The following is a 19,010-nucleotide window of genomic DNA, read 5'->3' as shown; positions in this document are numbered from 1 at the left end:
AAGGAATTTACCCCCTATTCCTCTCCTGGCCACCACCATTAATCTGCTCTTTATCATTAGAAATTTCCCTGTTGCATACATTTTATATGAATGGAATCATACAACTTTTGATCTTATAGATCTGATTTTTTTTCACATAACATAATTTTGTTAAGGTTCAGTGAAACTGTAGCTTGAGTAGGAACCACATTCCCTTTCATGGCTGAATAATGTTCAATTATATGACTGTACCAGATTTTGTTTATCCATCAATTGATGAATAATTGGGTCATTTTACACTTTTTCTGTTTATTAAGAATAATGCTTCTTTGAATTTCCCCATGCAAGTGTTTCCATGAATATGTCTACAATTCTTTTCAGTCTGTGCATAGAATTGCTCAGTTATAATAGAAATTCTAGTTTGATTTTGATAAGAACGTCTAGAGCTAGCTGGAAAAGCTGCATCCAAATGCTCTGGGTTTGACTGAGTGACTACATCTCAGTACAGAAGGAGAACGATTGAGGATGACACCCACAGCAACCTCAGGTCTCCACATGTGTACAAGCACCTGTGTGCACACACATGCGCCCAGATACATTAGAGCTTGCATGTATGCACATGCATACACACATAAGCATGTATATAACAGACACATAAATGCATGAATGAAGATGTGGTTGCTTGTCATACATGAATTATGATGAAGTCTAAAATTAACAGGTTTGCCATATATATCGCAATTAGAAAAGACCTTCTAGCCAACCAATTTAGTAGTTTCTTATATTTTCTTTTGTTTTTGAAACAGAGTTCCATGAAGTACATGCTGGCACCAAACTCCCTATGTGGCCAACATTTTCCAGCTCAGTGTTTAAGGGTAAATCTGTATCAGTAGCTTGTGTTTGGCCTTTTCTTCTCTGAGCTTTAATAAAATTTGATGCCCAAAGTTACCATGGGAAAAAAAGAGACTTTAGATTGGGTTGACAAAAGAGTGATATCAGTACTGACAGTGGACACTATCTCTTCTCTGTGAAAATATGGTAACATGAATTTCATTCTTCTAATAAACCATAACCCCTCTGAATTGTGACTCAACACTCATCTGTGGCCAAAGAATGCCTAGTAATTTTGTCTGTTTGCAAAGACTACTGATATTTGCGTGACTAAACTGGACCCCACTGAATTATTATCAATGACTTAGTAGCTTTGAAACACTCAATTTAAATTTGCATGGCTTGTGTGCCACTTTAGAAGTGGTTTTAATCCTGCACACCTCTGGTATTTCCAAGCAGAGGACAGTGGTGTAAGCCCTCTCAACACCTCTGCAGGGTAGGCATCCTGATATAGGTGCCATCTCAAAGGACACTTCACATCCACAATACCTGTCTGTTTCCTTTATTATACCCCTGTGGTGCTTATCAAAAGTAGTTGAAGCACAGAAAAGTGGAGATATCTCATGAAAGCTGTGTAATTAATAGCTAGTTAATGATGAGACAACCCAGAATCCATGTGTACCTCTCTGCTCCTGAGCTACTCCTGTCTGCAAAACCATTTTTCTAAAATGGTTTAAAAGTTGTTCAAATCTTGGTTTTGAAGATCCTCTCCAGGACAAAATGGCGGCATAGAAGATCCCACCATTTGTTTTAAAGGTTTCTGAAGTACGAGTTGGAGAGGAATAAATGGACCCTCTGTGCATAATTCATTATTTGTCTTGGGACCACATAGTCAGACTGTGTTTGTTTAAGTAACCTAGTAAACCATGAAAAGTTTCCAATGAAGGATAATAGTTCATCTAACTATGTGTTATGTAGCTTATGCCCGTGAGAGGAAATAAGAAATGCAGGGAAACAAGAAGGAAGAGTTGGAAAGGTATTTAAGAGTACAGTTAGAGCCAAGCCAAGTGCCAGTATGGACTTCTGTTTCTGAAAACATTATGTTATTTGAAGAATGAATGACTGAATGAACGAATGAGTGAATGAATGAATGAACTAAAGGGGCTATTTGCAATTTTTCATATTTAGACACTAGGGGTTTTGTTTTCCTTGGTTGGGTGGTTGGTTGGTTATCTGTTTAATTGACTGATTAGTTGTAGGCTTCTTTTACTATACAAATAATTTTCAGGTAGGAAGGACAGGAACTGTTACTACTTTCCCATGGAAGCAAATATAACCCTGTGGGTGATTGACAGTCCTATTGTGGAGCTGTGATTCCATCTAGTCCAAGGTCCCCTTTGAGTATATATATAAAGCTTGGGTCACTGTTTTGAAGGAAGGAAGATCCCTGAAGCAAACACAAGGCCCAAAGTACATATTGCTGGAGAGTTCTTTGCATGGCATGGCATTTTTTTGCACACCTGATCCTCTCCAGTATGTTCTACAAGCTCTGTGAAAGCCATACTCTTTTTTTTCTTTCTCATGAGTAACTATCCTCATGTAAAAGCATGTTTGACACTTAGGAATTTCACAGGTGACCAGGCCTACACTGTATGAAGTTACTGTGATAACTAACCACTCACTTTCCAATCAAGTATTGGAGACATACCTGACATGTTTTGCTTGAAATCAATTTGTATTTACTTATTTTTGATATCAACTTTTATTTGTTTCAGGGTTCCAAGATTCTTGGCAACGTGACTTTTAGTGTATGTGCACCTGTCCTGAGAGTCTTGGCAGAAGGACTAACCCACATGGCTCGGTACCTTTCTCAGCAGGGCAGGTCACATTTTGCTTCTTCCATGGTCTGAGCAGGACTTGGGGGAATGAGCTTCCTCCTTCCTAGAATTCTCCTGTTCTCATAGCCCCGCCTCTACTTCCTGTCTGGTTGACTCCGCCTAAACTTTCTGCCTGGCCAATCAGTGTTTATTTAAAACATGATTGACAGAATACAGACAATTCTCCCGCACCATCTCACCACTTCCTGATTCCTTGCTGACTAGTGTTTTATGCTGCTGGAGTCATCGCAGAAAGTAAACATTTGGGAAACTGGCTTTTAGAATTCAACACAGGAGCTAAAAAGATAACTTAGATGTTAAGAGTGAGTCCTTCTCTTTCAAAGGACTTGAGTTCAGTTCTGAGCATCCACATCTGGTAGCTTAAAATTACCAGTCACTCCAGATGTAGAGAATCTCATGACTCTGCTGTGCTCTGTGGGCACCCTCACTCCTGTGCACATACATCCCCTCCCCTCACTGTCACACATACACATAATTAAAGGAAATCTTCAAATTGTTATACAAGTCAGTCACGTGCTACCTCACATTCACTCCAACCTGGGGTTCACATCCATTACCCAGACTGGGTTGTTCTAGAGGTTGAACCATTTAGCTAGAGTCTTTACTACTTGGCTATTTGGATGGTGTCTCTGTGTCAGACAATAGAACCAAAATTGATATTGGTAGAGTATATGGGCTATTAGCCTGACCTGGACAATGTAAGGTTTGAGCTCTGGTGCTGAGGGTAAGTGGGATGCATGTGACAAAAGAGGGGCCCACAGTAGCCTTCTCTTACACAGTCCATCATTTCACTTTGGTATTCCTAGACTAAGGAAACCAAAGACACTGCCTAGCAGTGAGGGCTCAGTTGGGGGAAACTTGGGACATCTGAATTCTGGTACCCACTCAAGACCATTTGCCCAAAGTCCAAAACTTTCCCAAATCTATGCTACTGATTCAGAATCAGTTTTAAAATCGATGTTTAGGCCTTCAGCCAACCGGTAATGTTATGTTAGAATAGCTGTGACCTCGTAGCAGTTGCCTGAACACTCTGAGTCTATGTGTTCAATGGGAACAATTTGTAACTCTGGGACCAAATGAGGTGAAGACGTAAGTCATAAACAATGCCACACCAGTTTGGAATTATGATTAATAGGGTGGTATTTACTTAAAGGGGAAAAAACTTACAGATCACTGTCAGCCCTCTGCGTAACCAGGAAGGAAGTCAAGTCAAGTCACCGGCGGAGCAGGAAGTGAAGAGAGAGAGGAGAGGGAAGTGGCCGCTTTTTTAAAGGGAGAGAGACCACGCCCCAAGGGGCTGGTATCTCAGCGGCGATAGGCTGGAGGAGTGGGAGGACCTCCCGTAACAATGAGGGAACGTAAGCAAAACTATTTCCTTAAATACTCCCATAATTCTCCATCAAGGTCTATAAATGTTCTCTTTGCTTCTAGGACCTAGAAGCACAGATTCTAAGATCTATGGTTGTTGTCAGTCACTCCTGTTTCTTCCTCTAGTATTAAGGCAGAAGTAGAAAACACTTCTTTAAAAAAAGAAAGAAAGAAAGAAACTGTTTTCCATTAAAGCATTATTTTAAATGTGGACAGAAAGTCAAGTGTAGCTTCCAATCATGCTCTGCATGCTTGTAGGGTTTCAACGTTACTATTTATGATTTAACAAAGGCCTCCGAAACTTTGAAGCTTCGTACAGCTATTTTGTCCTGCACATGAATTTTGTAATTCTAAACTTCAGTCCATATACAAGTAGGGCTCTTTAGTTTTCATGAAATGTGGCACCTCAGGTACAACTAATTCAGCTTATGTTGACTCAAGTCCTTGGGATGAAATGATCTATGTTTCCCAGGCCCCAAAACGACTAAGATTTACAATGCAAGCTCTTTATGTGTCTTGCCTTCCTTCTTTTTCTTGCAGGGGGAGGGGGTTAGAGACAGGGTTTCTCTATAGCTTTGGAAACTGTCCTGGAACTAATCCAATCACAGAGATCCACCTGCCTCTGCCTTCGGAGTGCTAGGATTAAAGGCATGCACCACCACAGTCTGACTTGGCTTCCTTCTATTCTAGGGGCAGTATTTAGATTTCTTATTAGAGACTCAGGATTCCAAGTGAGATGTTTTAGTGAGCAGAAGGAAGGTCCATTGCTTGTACAACAGACACAGTCATCACATAGCGTCTCTACCATTATGCCCTTTTGATCAAAGCACTCTTGAGCAAACTCCAAATCCTAGGTTAAACATAATTCCAGGATAGAACTTATTTCATCCTTGACAATATTAATAATTTAAATGCACACTTCATGCACACCTAGTCCATACCATACACCAGGCATTGCTTCCGTTATAGTATCCCTCTGGTGTGAATATCATCATTCATGTTTTGAAGAATAGAGGGAATACTTGACATACCTAGTGTCTTAAGTATGCTAGTTTGCAGAACGAACATTTGAACTCAGATAGTCAGGTTCCAGAGCCCATTCCAGCCCCTGTCCTCCCTGTCTCACTGCCATCATGGGAGTAAGACACTCTTCCTACAGCATTCAATTGCAACATTGCTCCACGTTTACTCCTTGGATGATGTGGATACTACGAAGGTTAGCAAAGGAGAAAGTACAGTGTTCCTTTCATAAGTGTTCTAAACTATGGTAAAGTAGATTGAATTCTAGTTTCCTTTTTATAACTCATAAGGTTGAACTTTGGTTCCCATCTTATAGATACAGAAAAAAAAGTGTATCACTAGTGCAGTAACTGGTGCAGCTCAGACTAGAAACCAGAATAATTTAATTTACAAGTCCACGCTCTTCGTAGGAGACTCACATGAAGGACATTCCGGATGGGATAACAACAGCTCTATCTGAGAAGAAAATCCTCTGAATCTAGACTATCAGATCGCACCCACCTTCATAGGTTATATTGCCTCCATCCCCTACTGTGGAGCCTTGAGGCTGTGACTCACAGAAGGGTAGTTAGGACTGCCTTAAATCCAGCTGCTTAGAGCAGATCTGTTCTTGGAACTCCCATGTTTTCCCCACCACCCCATTGTGTTGGGAAGGCAGGGTGTAAAGCCATGGCAAAGGGGATGGGGAGATAGAAGGCTAGGGGGAGAGAGGTGAAGGGGTGGGTGTGAGCTAATGGGAAGTTGTTTGCCAAAGCCTTGTCTGGGGAAGGAACATTTTATAAGACTGGGGCCTCTGGCCTGGAAACATCTGTTTCCCTTCAAATCAGCAAAGAGACTTTTGCCTCCCCAGAACACCGAAATCATGCGGTGGCTGGGGAAGAGCAGGCGTTGGCTCTGAGACTTCAAACACATTCTCGTGGACTCTAGGGGACATGAGGCTGACATCGGCCTCTGGGGCTCCCTCCCTGCTCTTACTCCCTGTCAGATTCATGAGAAGCTCTCACCGCCAATTAACTTCTCAGTTTCATTCTCTCAGCCCTGCTCTAGGAGGTCTGGGGGTCTTGGATGGGACCTGCAACAGCTCACCCCACATCTACCTCTGATTTCCAGGATGGCTTCTCCCTCCAGGTGGGGTTGAAATCAGAACCTAGGAAAGAAGCAAAATAATATCAGTCAGTGATAACAATACCAAGGGCTATTGTTCATTGATTACTTAGTACATGCTGAATGTCAGGCCAGCATGCTCTCTACCACTTTTGGCTGTAAACCAGTTCCCCTCTCCATGGGATGTTTTAACGTTATGATTTCTAATTTATAGGTGAGTAAGTTGCAATAAATCTACACAAGTCTAATAAACAGGGAACTCTCTGTGAAAACCAAATTACCAACTTCTTTCTACTTTTCCCTAGAACCCCTCAATGTAATCATCTTTTGTTCATTTGACAGATAGAAAAATTCATTTCCAGACAAGGGCTTTGCCTTTAATAGCATGAGATAGAAGTCGCTCATTCTGGCAAGTATTTGATGGTTGTTGAGTTAGTAGGTTTTTAAGTATTTACAGAGAGCTGTTATGTCTGGAAGACACAAACTTAAGGATAAGTAGAGAACTATGCAAGTCCTGCATCTTTTTCGAGGGGTAAGAAACAGACTTCCTGGAAGGGATAAAGTCTGAAGAATGCTTCAAGGACAAAGAAGAAGAGTGACTCAGCCAGAAGATTCAACACCTACAAAGACAAAAAGGTGGCATCTCCTGGACCAGCCTGGACCAGCCTGGACCAGCCTGGACCAGCCAGCCATCAGATCCACCCTGTCTGAGAAGCTCCTGGACCAGCCTGGACCAGCCAGCCATCAGATCCACCCTGTCTGAGAAGCTCCTGGACCAGCCAGCCATCAGATCCACCCTGTCTGAGAAGCTCCTGGACCAGCCTGGACCAGCCAGCCATCAGATCCACCCTGTCTGAGAAGCTCCTGGACCAGCCAGCCATCAGATCCACCCTGTCTGAGAAGCTCCTGGACCAGCCTGGACCAGCCAGCCATCAGATCCACCCTGTCTGAGAAGCTCCTGGACCAGCCTGGACCAGCCAGCCATCAGATCCACCCTGTCTGAGAAGCTCCTGGACCAGCCAGCCATCAGATCCACCCTGTCTGAGAAGCTCCTGGACCAGCCAGTCGTCACATTCACCCTACCTGAGAAACTCTTGGACCAGCCAGCCATCAGATCCACCCTGTCTGAGAAGCTCCTGGACCAGCCAGTCGTCACATTCACCCTACCTGAGAAACTCCTGGACCAGCCAGCCGTCAGATTCACCCTACCTGAGAAACTCCTGGACCAGCCAGCCATCAGATCCACCCTGTCTGAGAAGCTCCTGGACCAGCCAGTCGTCACATTCACCCTACCTGAGAAACTCTTGGACCAGCCAGCCGTCAGATTCACCCTACCTGAGAAACTCCTGGACCAGCCAGCCATCGGATCCACCCTATCTGGAAAGCTCCTGGACTAGCCAGAGTTGGATCTGGAAAACAGAAAGCAAAATGGTGGCCTCCATCTCCTGGATCAGCTGGCTGTTGGATCCACCCGACCTGGGAAGCTAAGATCAGCAAATAAGACTAGACCTTCTAGCCAGGTCTTTCTCTGGGTCCAGAGAAAGGGTGCAATTGAGCGAATAAATGAACATCAAAGAACCATAGCGGGGAATGATAAATGATTCTGGAGATGATGGCAGGCTCAAGAGGGTGGCACTGTCCTGACGCTGAAGAAACACAGAACAGCCTTTGGCATGTGAATAGTCAGCTAAAGCAAATCCCTTTGTTTCACAGTGCACTCTTCGTGCAGAGGACCCCGTTACTTTAAGGTACTTAAGATGCCGCAGCACAATCTAGAAATGGTGTACTCAGACTCTGGTTTTCAACAACATAGACTGATGATTTTCCTCTAAAACAAGGTCAGTACTTGGAGGAGCGATGGTTTGAGCCTAGTGCTTCCGGTTCCTATGAAATCTATGGCAAACTTCACTCTTAGATCCATTTCTATTACTGGCAAAACTTCTACATAGACCTAAGTTGGCCACTTGTTTACGATACTTCAGGACACTGAAGGATGACCCAGAGGGGCTGGGGTCTTTATTTTGAACGTAATCGCTGTGGATCCCTGTGAAATTTATTTCTCATTTCAGTCTTCCTTTTGCCATCTATGAAATGAGGATTCCAAGTGACAGGATGGAGCTCCATGGTTTTCCCTCCGTTGTATTACTGAGCTCCACTCTGCTTCACAGGGAGCATAGCAGAACCAATCAGCATGAAGATGATGCTTTTGTAATCCCTGGGAAGCATAGATGTCTGACTGTGTGCTGGGCTATCCTCCCTCTCAAACAGGCTCCGGCACTTTCTCCCTCTAACGAAGAATGCCCCCGCCCCTGCCTGACTTCCTAACAGATTTCAGATGTGTTTGTGGAGCTGTTCTGCAATTACAGCCGAGACAAGCAGAAAGCTCATGGCCTTACGACTTTTGACCCAGACCTGTGAGGTTGATACCTTCCTTTGCTCTCCCATTCCCTGCCCCACCACTCTGACACACACATCAAACAGGGTGGCCTACGGCTTCCTCTCTTTGGTCCTTTTGCTGACACGTTTAGTTACTGTGATAGCAAAAGTCAAAACTACTCTTTAAGGACCCATGATTAAAGCATGCTTAGTGTTATGACATCTCATTCAGTCCTGATCCTTAACCTGTGTCACCATAATCTACACTGGAGAAAGCTGAGAGTCAGCGATGGTAATACAGCTTCCTAAAGAATTCTCTGCCTTCAGATGGAAAATATGAGGTTCCTACCCACCTTTCACTCTTGAGGATGGATTTGGGGTGGTGTGGAGTATAGCTCAGTGGTTCAGCACTGGCCTGTCATATACAAGACCTGGATTAAACTGCCATCACTGCAAAAAGACAAAACAGCTCTAAGACTTCTTCACCAGCATGGTATTATTGACGCTGCTTAATATTGAATATTATTGAAGCAGAGAAAACAGAGCATCATGGAAACATAAATGGCCAATGAGAAAGAAGCCTTACACATCTTCTAAATCTTCTGCCTTGAGGCTTCTAAGCACTCACGACAACTGTCTAGCTGTTCTTCCTTTGCACTATATCTTCTATTCATGCTCAAATAAAATACTTTTCAAAAATATGTATTCTTGGACAGATTATTACTGTATACATGGTCTTTATAAAAGTCTGCAACTGCAAGCCATTTGTCATGCCTCATTCCTTGTAACCCTGGAGATAACCATATGCTGCAAATTTTTTTCTATTCTGTTGGTGGGGAAACTGCAAGTGTGGAATGAGATGCAGTTTTTTCAAGTTCACTGATTCATACAAACTTTGAGTGACTTGTGCTGTGTTCAGTGATGCAAACAGGCACGCTGAGCTGCACACTTGCTGTATCGACGGGCTGTGATTGGAGCCCTACCTTCAGTAGCTTCTAGATGAGCTGCCGTGCCGATGGAAAGGGCGTACCTGGCATTTTCCAATAGAGATCTTTCCTTTTGACTTGGCAAATTGCCTAGTCTCAATTTCCAGAGTTTGTTTCTTCTTTTTGCTGTCTTCATTTTGTGAAGAAGGTTTTCTTCTGTTGTCTTTATTGTTTTTTTTAATTTTTAATTTTTATTTTTTTGCACAGAATCTTACTATGCTACCAGGGATAGCCTCAGAGTGACAATCTAGACCAGGTTAGCTTTGAACCCAAAACTCCTGCCTCAGCCTCCGGAGTATTTCAGCATATCTAGCTCCAGAGTTTCTTCTTTATCTTATCCTTGCCCCTCTACATGGCTTTCCAGAGAGCACTTAATTTTTGTGTCCATCAACACTGAACCTGAGGGATTAATAAATCTACCTGCCATTGACACTTGGAATACAGGGATAAAGTAGGCTCAAAAATATAAAGTGACTTGCCCAAAGACACAGTACAAGGCACAGACCTGGAATAAAATGTGTCTTATCATCTTTAAACCAGGCTCCTTTCCCTAATATCAACGTTTTCTTTTGTACCGAGAGGCGGCTATTCACTGATCCTTGTATGCAAACAAGGATCATGGAGTGTCCAAGTTGGGAGGGCCTAGGTAGATCATCAAGTCCAGACTGGGTCAGCCAGTGAATGTTGGCGAAGAGAGTAACTTGGAGCAAAAAGGTCTACACTACAGCAGACCACAGGCTTGCCTTTTACTCTCAAAACTGTGACTCTGGACAGATTTCTTATTATTCTACCTTAGATCTCTTCTCCAGAAACAAGGAGATTATAAGCACTGTTATTTTAGAATGGTTTAATAAAACTAGAAAGACATCTGAGGTGGCACTGCCTTAGCATAGCTGGGGTTCCATAAGTGTAGCTAGTTAGAATTTTATCTGTACATAGTCAATATCTGCGGATCTGGATCCAGAAGAGAGTAGTTGGCAACAATTTTAATCATGGACTTTGAAGTCAAACAAATCTAGGTTTAAACTGTCAGTCTTGATAATCACTGTGTAATTCTGGGAAAGGTGCCTTTCCTTTCTGGGTCTCAAGTATAAAATAAAGAGGTTAATTGGACATCTCCTTTAGAATTGCTTGGTCATTAAATGTTTAGCTCAGCGCTTGAACCATATTAATGTCTTAGTATGTGATAATAAATTTGTGCAAGGCATGTATGTTTATTAAGTGCCCAATATGCACAGTCAATCAGGACTAACTGTTCTGCAGCTTCATAGTCATGGCACTAAGTCCTTTTATGAGCTCCACTGGGGTGCCGAGTAAACAAGGATGGAAATAGGGGAAGTAGGACTCAGGCCTTTCCACTGAACATAGGGAGCTTTCTATCCCCTTCACACATCTGCCCGTTCCTCTGGTAGAGAAGGGGAGCATAACTAAGTGCGCTCTCTCATATCCACAAACCTTCTCTTTTGCCACTTTGTTTATCAATTTTATATTATTATTTTTATTGCACTATTTATTTTTTTTGCTCCCCTCTTTTTTCCCTTCTTCCCTTCTCCCCTCTCCCAATTTACTAAGGAAACCTTGTCTGTTTTTCCCCCCTACTAAGATCCATGTGTGTCTCTCTTAGGGTCTCCTTCATTGTCTAGGTTCTCTGGGGTTGTAGATTGTAGGCTGATTTTACTTTGTTTTATGTCTAAAAGCCACTTATGAGTGAGTACCTATGATATTTGTCTTTCTGGGTCTAGGTTATGACATTCAATACGGTTTTTCTAGATTCATCCATTTGCCTGCAAGTTTCAAGATGTCATTATTTTTTACCTCTGAGTAGTACTCCATTGTGTAAATGTACCACATTTTCTTTTTTTGTTTTGTTTTTATTTTTTATGTTTTTATTAATTTAAAAAAATACCAACCCAAGTTCCCACTTTCTCTTCTCCTCCCATTCCCTCCACACACCCTCCCACCCCACTCCCTCTAATCCTAAGAGAAGGTAAGGCACATTGTCTTATGGAATGTCCAAGGCCCTCCCCACTACATCTAGGCTGAGCAAGGTATACATCCAAAGAGAATAGGATCCCAAAAAGTCAGTGCATGCAGTATAGACAAATCCCAGTGCCTCTGTCAGTGTACCATATTTTCATTATCCATTCTTTGGTTGATGGGCATTTAGGTTGTTTCCAGGTTCTGTGTTGAATGAGCGGTGGGGCTGCATCCTGCCACCCAGCTAGCTTTATACACGAAATAATTACACGGAAACTGTATTCTTTTAAACACTGCTTGGCCCATTAGTTCTAGCCTCTTATTGGCTAATTCTCACATCTTTGATTAACCCATTTCTAATAATCTGTGTAGCACCATGAGCTGGTGGCTTACCAGGGAGGATCTTTACCTGCGTCTGTGTCCGGTGGAAGAATCATGGCGATTGCCTGACTCAGATTCTTTCTCCCAGCATTCTGTTCTGTCTACTCCACCCACCTAATGGCTGGCCTATCAAATGGGCCAAGGCAGTTTCTTTATTTAACCAATGAAATCAACACAAAACAGATGACTCTCCTCCGTCATTTCCCCTTTTTCTGTTTAAACAAAAAGGAAGAGAGGCTTTAACTTTAACATAGCAAGTTTACATATAACAAAACAGTTATCAAGCAAGAATTACAGTTACAATATTTATATCTACTTCAGTTCTGACTATTGTGAATAATGCTGCTATGAACACAGTTGAGCATATGTCCTTGTGGTATGATTGAGCTTCCTTTGGGTATATGACTAAACGTGGTATTGCTGGGTCTTGAAGTAGATTATAGATTTCTGAGAAATCACCATACTGATTTCCATTCTGTAGTCTGCCATTTTGTCTTGTTGACTGTGTACTTTGCTTTACAGAAGCTTCTCAGTTTCAGGAGGTCCCATTTATTAATTATTGCTCTCAGTGTCTATGCTACTGGGGTTGTATTTAGGAAGTGGTCTCATGTGCCAATGCATTTAAGTGTACTTCCCACTTTCTCTTCTATGAGGTTCAGTGTGGTTGACTTTGTGTTGAGGTCTTTGATCCATTTGAACTTAGTTTGAATTCAGGGATGTTGATGCATCCAAAAGTTTCTTTATTGTACAGGATTGCTTTGGCTATCATGTGTTTTTTGTTTTTCCATATGAAGTTGAGCATAGTTCTTTAAGGTCTGTGACGAATTTTGCTGGGATTTTTATGGGAATTGCATTGAATCTGTAGATGGCTTTTGGTAAGATCACCATTTTTACTATATTAATTCTACCTATCCAAGAGCATAGGAGACCTTTCCATTTTCTGGTGTCTTTTTAAATTTCTTTCTTCAAATGTTTAAAGTTTTTGTAATACAGGTCTTTCACTTATTTGGTTAGAGTTACCCCAAGATATTTCATCTTATTTGACATCCACAGCCCTTTTATTTCCGTCTTTGGAAAGTATTTTCATCTCCTTCCTTTACGTCATGTAAAGAGAGTAAGGGCCATAGGACCTCCTAGAGATTCACAGATGTTTCTCTCACTCTGGTGTTGCCTTGCTGTGTTGCAGGTTCACTCTGTATGCTGTAGATACTCGAGGGAGGCACTCGGAGCTCAGCACAGTGACTCTAAGGACAGCTTGTCCACTGGTGGATGACAACAAGGCGGAAGGTTGGTGGCTCATTTCTGCCTTTGCCAGGGAAGCTCCACGTTTTCCTCTCTAAGTTCTGTACCCAAAAGTCACTACCTACCACAGTGAGAGAGGAGAGGCTGGGGAGTGAAAGAACATAGAATTAATTAATCATAATAAAGGAAGAACAAATTGAGATGGACTACCAATATCTTTACTAATGGTCAGACTTGCTCAACCATTGGTAGGGGTAAGTAAGTATTCTAGCCATAGTAGCTTACCAGTTTAGTGTGTGTGTGTGTGTGTGTGTGTGTGTGTGTGTGTGTAAGTCAGAGCTGCAAGTCAGTGACACTTCGAGGACTATTTCATTCTTTTATACCCCTGGTGACATTATCTTTTCATAGCACATTGTTCCATTCCACTGGACAACAACTGGTATCTGTCAATCAAATTTAACATAAAAAATTAAACTTGTTTTTGTTTTATTTTTAGCCTCTCCTCATCCTTGAAGTTGAAAACATTAGATAAGAACATCTAAAACTAATACAGTAGTCAATCAAACTGACAATATACTTTGGCAATATGTAGATATAGTTTTTATATGTAGACTGGGAAACGGTGGTAGCTATAGGTCCTAGTGCCTTACATTGTGCTGACATTTCTCCAACGAACTGGTCCAATCAATGTAGTAGAGGTGAGTTTGTACCCTTTGGAATTTTACCTTGTTGATGGAGAGACACAAAATTTTATCGATTTAGCAAAGAGATTAGTGATAATGTTTTATGTGCTAATACATAAGAGGAACCAATGAGCTCCTGAGCCTTGAGACAAATAGATTTTGATGTTTTCTGGATAGTTCCTATATTATTTTAAAACAATGGATACACTGTTTTAAAAAATTGGAGCAGAAAATAGTACAAATTAGGTATTTTTTTTTTATCCTAATTCCAAGTGCCTTCGATTCTCTGAGGTCAGTTAAGCTAATAATGAAGAGGGGACACACACAAATTTTGGTCAGAGCCTTCAGAGCTGAAGGAATATGCCCTCTACACATGATGCATTGAAATCACATTGGTTAATTGGAGTTCAGAGGACTGGGAATGACCCTGAAAAACAATAGAAAGCAGCTGGACTTTCGTTACAAGGCTCGTGAACAGAGATCTATCAGACCTGGCTGCAGAAAGACATTGAGAACACGTCAGAGGTGAAGCAAAAGGAAGATATTGAGAGAAGGCAAGAATGTATTTGAGGCTAAGCATCTCTGTGAGTTGCCTTAGCACAGAGGTATTACCTTCAGTTGAGCTTAGACTCTACATGCTGACTTTCTGCCTGGCCCTGCACTAAGCACTTTGCATTCATTTTCTAACTTAGTTCATTCAGTGCAGCTGTAGAGGACATGTCCTTCTCTTTAGTTAGACATGGGAAAACTGAACTCAACTAACCAATGACATATTTCAAATGCAATGGAGATTCCTCTACCCCAAGGACCACTCAGGGGAACACCCACCCAGCTATGCCTTGCTTTTTGTGAAGCATATCCATCACCCCTTTTTCCTCTACTGTCAATCATGTGCTCTGTGCTTCTCCTCCCTCAGAGATCGCAGACAAGATCTACAATCTATACAATGGTTACACCAGTGGCAAAGAACAGCAGACAGCTTACAACACATTGATGGAGGTCTCTGCCTCCATGCTCTTCCGGGTCCAGCACCACTACAACTCTCACTATGAGAAGTTTGGCGACTTTGTCTGGAGGAGTGAGGATGAGCTAGGACCCAGGTATGGATTTTGGAGTCGGGGTGGAGGACCAAAGGCTTTTTGCCTCTCATTGATTTTCCTGGACCTTCCCTATCTACACAGACAATGGACTGTATCAAATGAAGAAAGGTAGATGGTGATGAACACAGTCATGCCAGGATAAAGGAGGGAAGCAGGAATAGCAGGCTGCTTTCTGGAAATGTGTTGGAATAGAATAACACTATGACTTCTTATAGAGCGAAAACCAGTGCTATCTGCCCTTAACAGAAAAGTTATCCTAATCACTAATAAAATAACTCAAGATATTAGAACAACAAAAAATGGAGCAAAAGAAGCATATTGTTCAATTCTAGAAAAGCATAAAACTGCCCTGTGAAAATATATTCAAAAGAAGTGCCAAGGACAGAACAGGAAGTTGAGTGAGTAGGGAGATAGAATCTAGGAAGAGTTGGGAAGGAGAAAGAATTTGATCAAAATATATTGTATAAAAATGTACTTTTTAAAAAGGCACAGCATCCTTGAATGAGGGAATCTATGTATGTCTCAAATGTGGCTCACCTATTTAACGCGGATTGGTACTTCTTAAGTACCAATCTAAATCCTTTCCCCTGCCCCACAGGAATTCTTTCTAAACTTTAGGTGAGCACTCTGTTGGGAAGCACTAAAGGATTTCTGAGCATATGGGACAAAAGGCTTAGCAGCAGGAGAGGAGAGGTCAGCAGGAGCCAAGCCTTGAACGCCCTTGAAGTAGGGTCCAGGAGTTAAGCTTATCTCCTGGAGGTGATGGGCAACTTCTCAAGTGTGTTTCACAGGAGTGTGAGGACAGACAGTATTATCAGAACTCACAGGGAGAAGGAACTCTCTGGCCCAGCTGGAAGAAAGAAGAACTAGGAGGGTGTGAGGCCTCTACCGGCTGCTGAGGTTGCAGTCCCGGGGTGCTGGGGCAGTATTCAGACAGGCATCAAGTAGCAGCAGCGAGAAACATGTTACTTTCTGAAATACTTAGTGAGAAGCTTCAAAATGCCCCCCACAGAATAATTATTCCATGTTTCAGTGATGATAACTGGAGATACCACGTGGTCTAAGTGAACTTCCTAGAGTTACACAGAGTTGTACATAGTGGCCAAAGCTGCCTGGAACTCTCATGCTGAGATGAATTCGAGGCTATTCTGGAATGCTATGAGATTTGATGAACACTTGTTCAAAGGATAAAAAGAGATCCTTCCCTGCAGTGGGTCTTACAGCTCTGTTGGGTCCTGGACTGCCACTTTTTTCTTTTCACATGAAAGGAAGTTTCTGTGGATAAGAGCAAATGGAAGACCGGTCAGCAGCAGCCCAGGGGCTCGGAGGAAAAGTGCCTGAGTCTCCTTAGTGCCATTTTACCCATGGGCATAGGAAGGCTTTCAGCTTTGTTGGGCTTTCCCACAGACTCAAAGAGTTTGGGTAGAAACAAGACCAGAGCCCCACTTCTCTCTTTATAACCCACCAGCATTCTTTATGACCCTCGAGGACATAAATTTCCCAGAAAGGCCTTCTCACTGCCCTTAGACACAAGGTTGCGTATTCGGTAATGGACAGTGATAACCAGCTAACCTTAGACATTCAGTCCCCAAACTTCGCTCTTATACATGTTTCCAGCGTCCTCCTTCTCTGTTCTCTCTAGATCCCTGAGAGGGGATTGGAGACACACTGGCATGTCAGGAAGAATTAAAGGGGCCTGTCTTGTTCTGTCCTTCAGCTAGCTTTTTTGTAAGATGATCAAGGTAAACTTTCTCGTTAGTGGTAGAATTATTTTCCTACATTCAGCAGAACCCCAGGTTGTAACTAGAATGACATTCTCTAAGACATTTTTTTTCTAAATTTTCCACCTCTTTACTATATGCCCGCATAGTATTTTAATTCTCTATGCTGCACTCGCTAGTTGTAGTAGCTAACTGGCTTCTGTGTTTGCTAATGTATCACCTCTCCTCCCTACCACAAAGCAAGTCATCCACAGTTAATGATCTCTTATGCCTTACCCACTTTTGAAAGTAGATACTAAATTATTACATGGGGGTTAATTGGATAGTAGAATGCTGCTCTGAGTATGTGCACAGATGATTATGGATTCATTCTAATACAGCCTGCCTTCCAAATGTCTTCTCTGTACTTCCACATCCATGAAACCATGAGTGTCCCTCAATTCTCTCTGTGCTCTCAAGTTTTCATTTGAAAATAACAGCATCAAGAACTCTAAGGTCAAAAGAATGGTGTGACCTTCTAGATATTAAAGTACTTGAGATTTCTCTTTATTAACTGATTTACAGATATATTTTATAGAATAACTTCTTGGACCCTTTGCTGGAAATGAGTGAATAAAGCTGCTCAGGCTGTGTGCATAGCTTAACATCTAGAGGAGAAAATATAAGCTGCAGGCAGTTGTAGTGGAACATACCGCAAGAAGCATGCAGGATGTGCACAGCAGAGTGTCTCAGGTGTCAATGTGAATCGCGTAAAGTTCCTGTCCACTCAGTGGGCTGGAAGGAACGTCAGAGTTTGCATTTCAAACACACTATCAGGTAGGGCCAGTGCTGCTGGTCTAAAAATCCGTGCTAATGACAAGGTTGTAGGTGTAGGTAGACAGAGCAGCGAATACAGACCCAAACCCCAAGGAGAATCCATTCCTGCCAGAGAAAGAGAAGCTAATGGTTAAACTCAAAGAATGGACAGCCTGTCGGGTGCAAGGGGGATGGAGGGCTTTCATCAGGAGAAACCCAGTGCAAGATGAGAGCGGTGGTGAGGTAAGAAAATATATCCCGAATTCAGGAACTATAAATAACACTGAAACAGAGAGTTCAAGGTGAGAGAGGAGGGGACCAAAACACCAAGGCTGGAGAGTTTGACCAGGGTCAGGGCTTGATGGCTTTTGTGAAGTCCTACTCGGGAGTTTGTTCTTTACCCCAAAGTTACGTAAGGCTTTTAAAAGAGCAATTTGAATAAATTTGTTCTGCCTCTTCAAGGTTAGCAAGTGTGCGGAACCAACCTGTAAAGGAGAGGGGGCAAGACTGGGCCAAGTCTGGGCCAAGAGCCCAGGGTTCATGTCCTAGCTTTGCCACCTATTTACCGGAAGACCTGGAATCAATTCTACCTCCTTTCTGGACCGTGTTTGTAATGCAAAAGGGCTTAACTCTAAAGTCTCTTCTAGCTGGTGCCAAGGAACCAGAAATCCCTGAATGTCACAAAAACCAGAAAATGAAGACAACATGAATGTCATTTTGCCTATAACCTGACATTCTGTTTTTGGGGACCCAGGAGGACAGGGGAGAAAAGAGCATTTCCCAAGAGTTGACACAAGATGAACCTTGATAGAATTCTCTTGGCCTATATAATTTCCAACCCCAAAATGTCTTCAACTCCTTCCACAGTTGGGGTTTACATACCTCATAAAATTCCATGACAAAAGGGCATCTCTTACCTTGGCCTAATAAATCTGTCACTTTCCCCAGAGCCTGCTTCTCAGGACAACTGCAGGTTACTGCACACAGCTGCTCAGAGGAGACCCGCTGACACCCAGCTGTCCCACCATACGGTTCCTATTAGGAGACTTCAAAAACTGAGCTCATAGGTGGCCAGGGACCAGAATTTCCTCTGCTCAGAGCATCCTTGACCACTCTTGAGCTTCCTTGTACTTTTGGTTATGTTTGTTCAAATGAAAAGGTAATGAGAGGAGAGAAAAACCCCGAAAGGATCTGGTTTTAGAGCAAGAAATGATTTTATTTGTCAGTCATGTTTGCTTCTATGGAAGACATTTCTAACAGATCACAGAATTATCACAGGATCGATTCAACCTGAGATCTTTCTCAACCTTAACAGACAAACGCTTCTGCCTCATCTGTGAAAAACAGGCACAACTACCACTGTGCTCTTAGTGAGAGTAAGTGAACCTAGAAACATACTCCAGAGTCTTCCAAGATTGTATTGACGCCTTCAAGAAACTCTCTCTTTGCCAAGTCTCAATGGCCCCGCCTAGTAGTGCACCCTTTTAATGCCAGCACCCAGGAAATGGAGGCAGGGAGATTGAGATTTCAAGTCAGAATCCACCATGGA

The 19,010-nt window shown here is 42.4% G+C and overlaps 1 protein-coding gene across 5 annotated transcripts in view; it reads left to right on the top strand.

Moving 5' to 3' along the window:
* Window positions 1-19,010, top strand: part of Astn2 (astrotactin 2) — a 997,088-nt gene that overhangs the window by 970,304 nt on the left and 7,774 nt on the right. For all 5 annotated transcript variants that reach the window (XM_075947014.1, XM_075947013.1, XM_075947012.1 and 2 more), the window contains 2 exons: window positions 13,107-13,207; window positions 14,762-14,945. In XM_075947014.1, coding sequence (XP_075803129.1) covers window positions 13,107-13,207; window positions 14,762-14,945 — 285 coding nt within the window. The remainder of the gene's footprint in view (window positions 1-13,106; window positions 13,208-14,761; window positions 14,946-19,010) is intronic.

This window comes from Microtus pennsylvanicus, chromosome 13 (assembly GCF_037038515.1).
Source record: "Microtus pennsylvanicus isolate mMicPen1 chromosome 13, mMicPen1.hap1, whole genome shotgun sequence".
In the NCBI taxonomy this organism is placed as follows: Eukaryota; Metazoa; Chordata; class Mammalia; order Rodentia; family Cricetidae; genus Microtus; species Microtus pennsylvanicus.
Note: the sequence above shows the minus strand (reverse complement) of the source record. Positions and strands in the feature narration are given on the sequence as shown.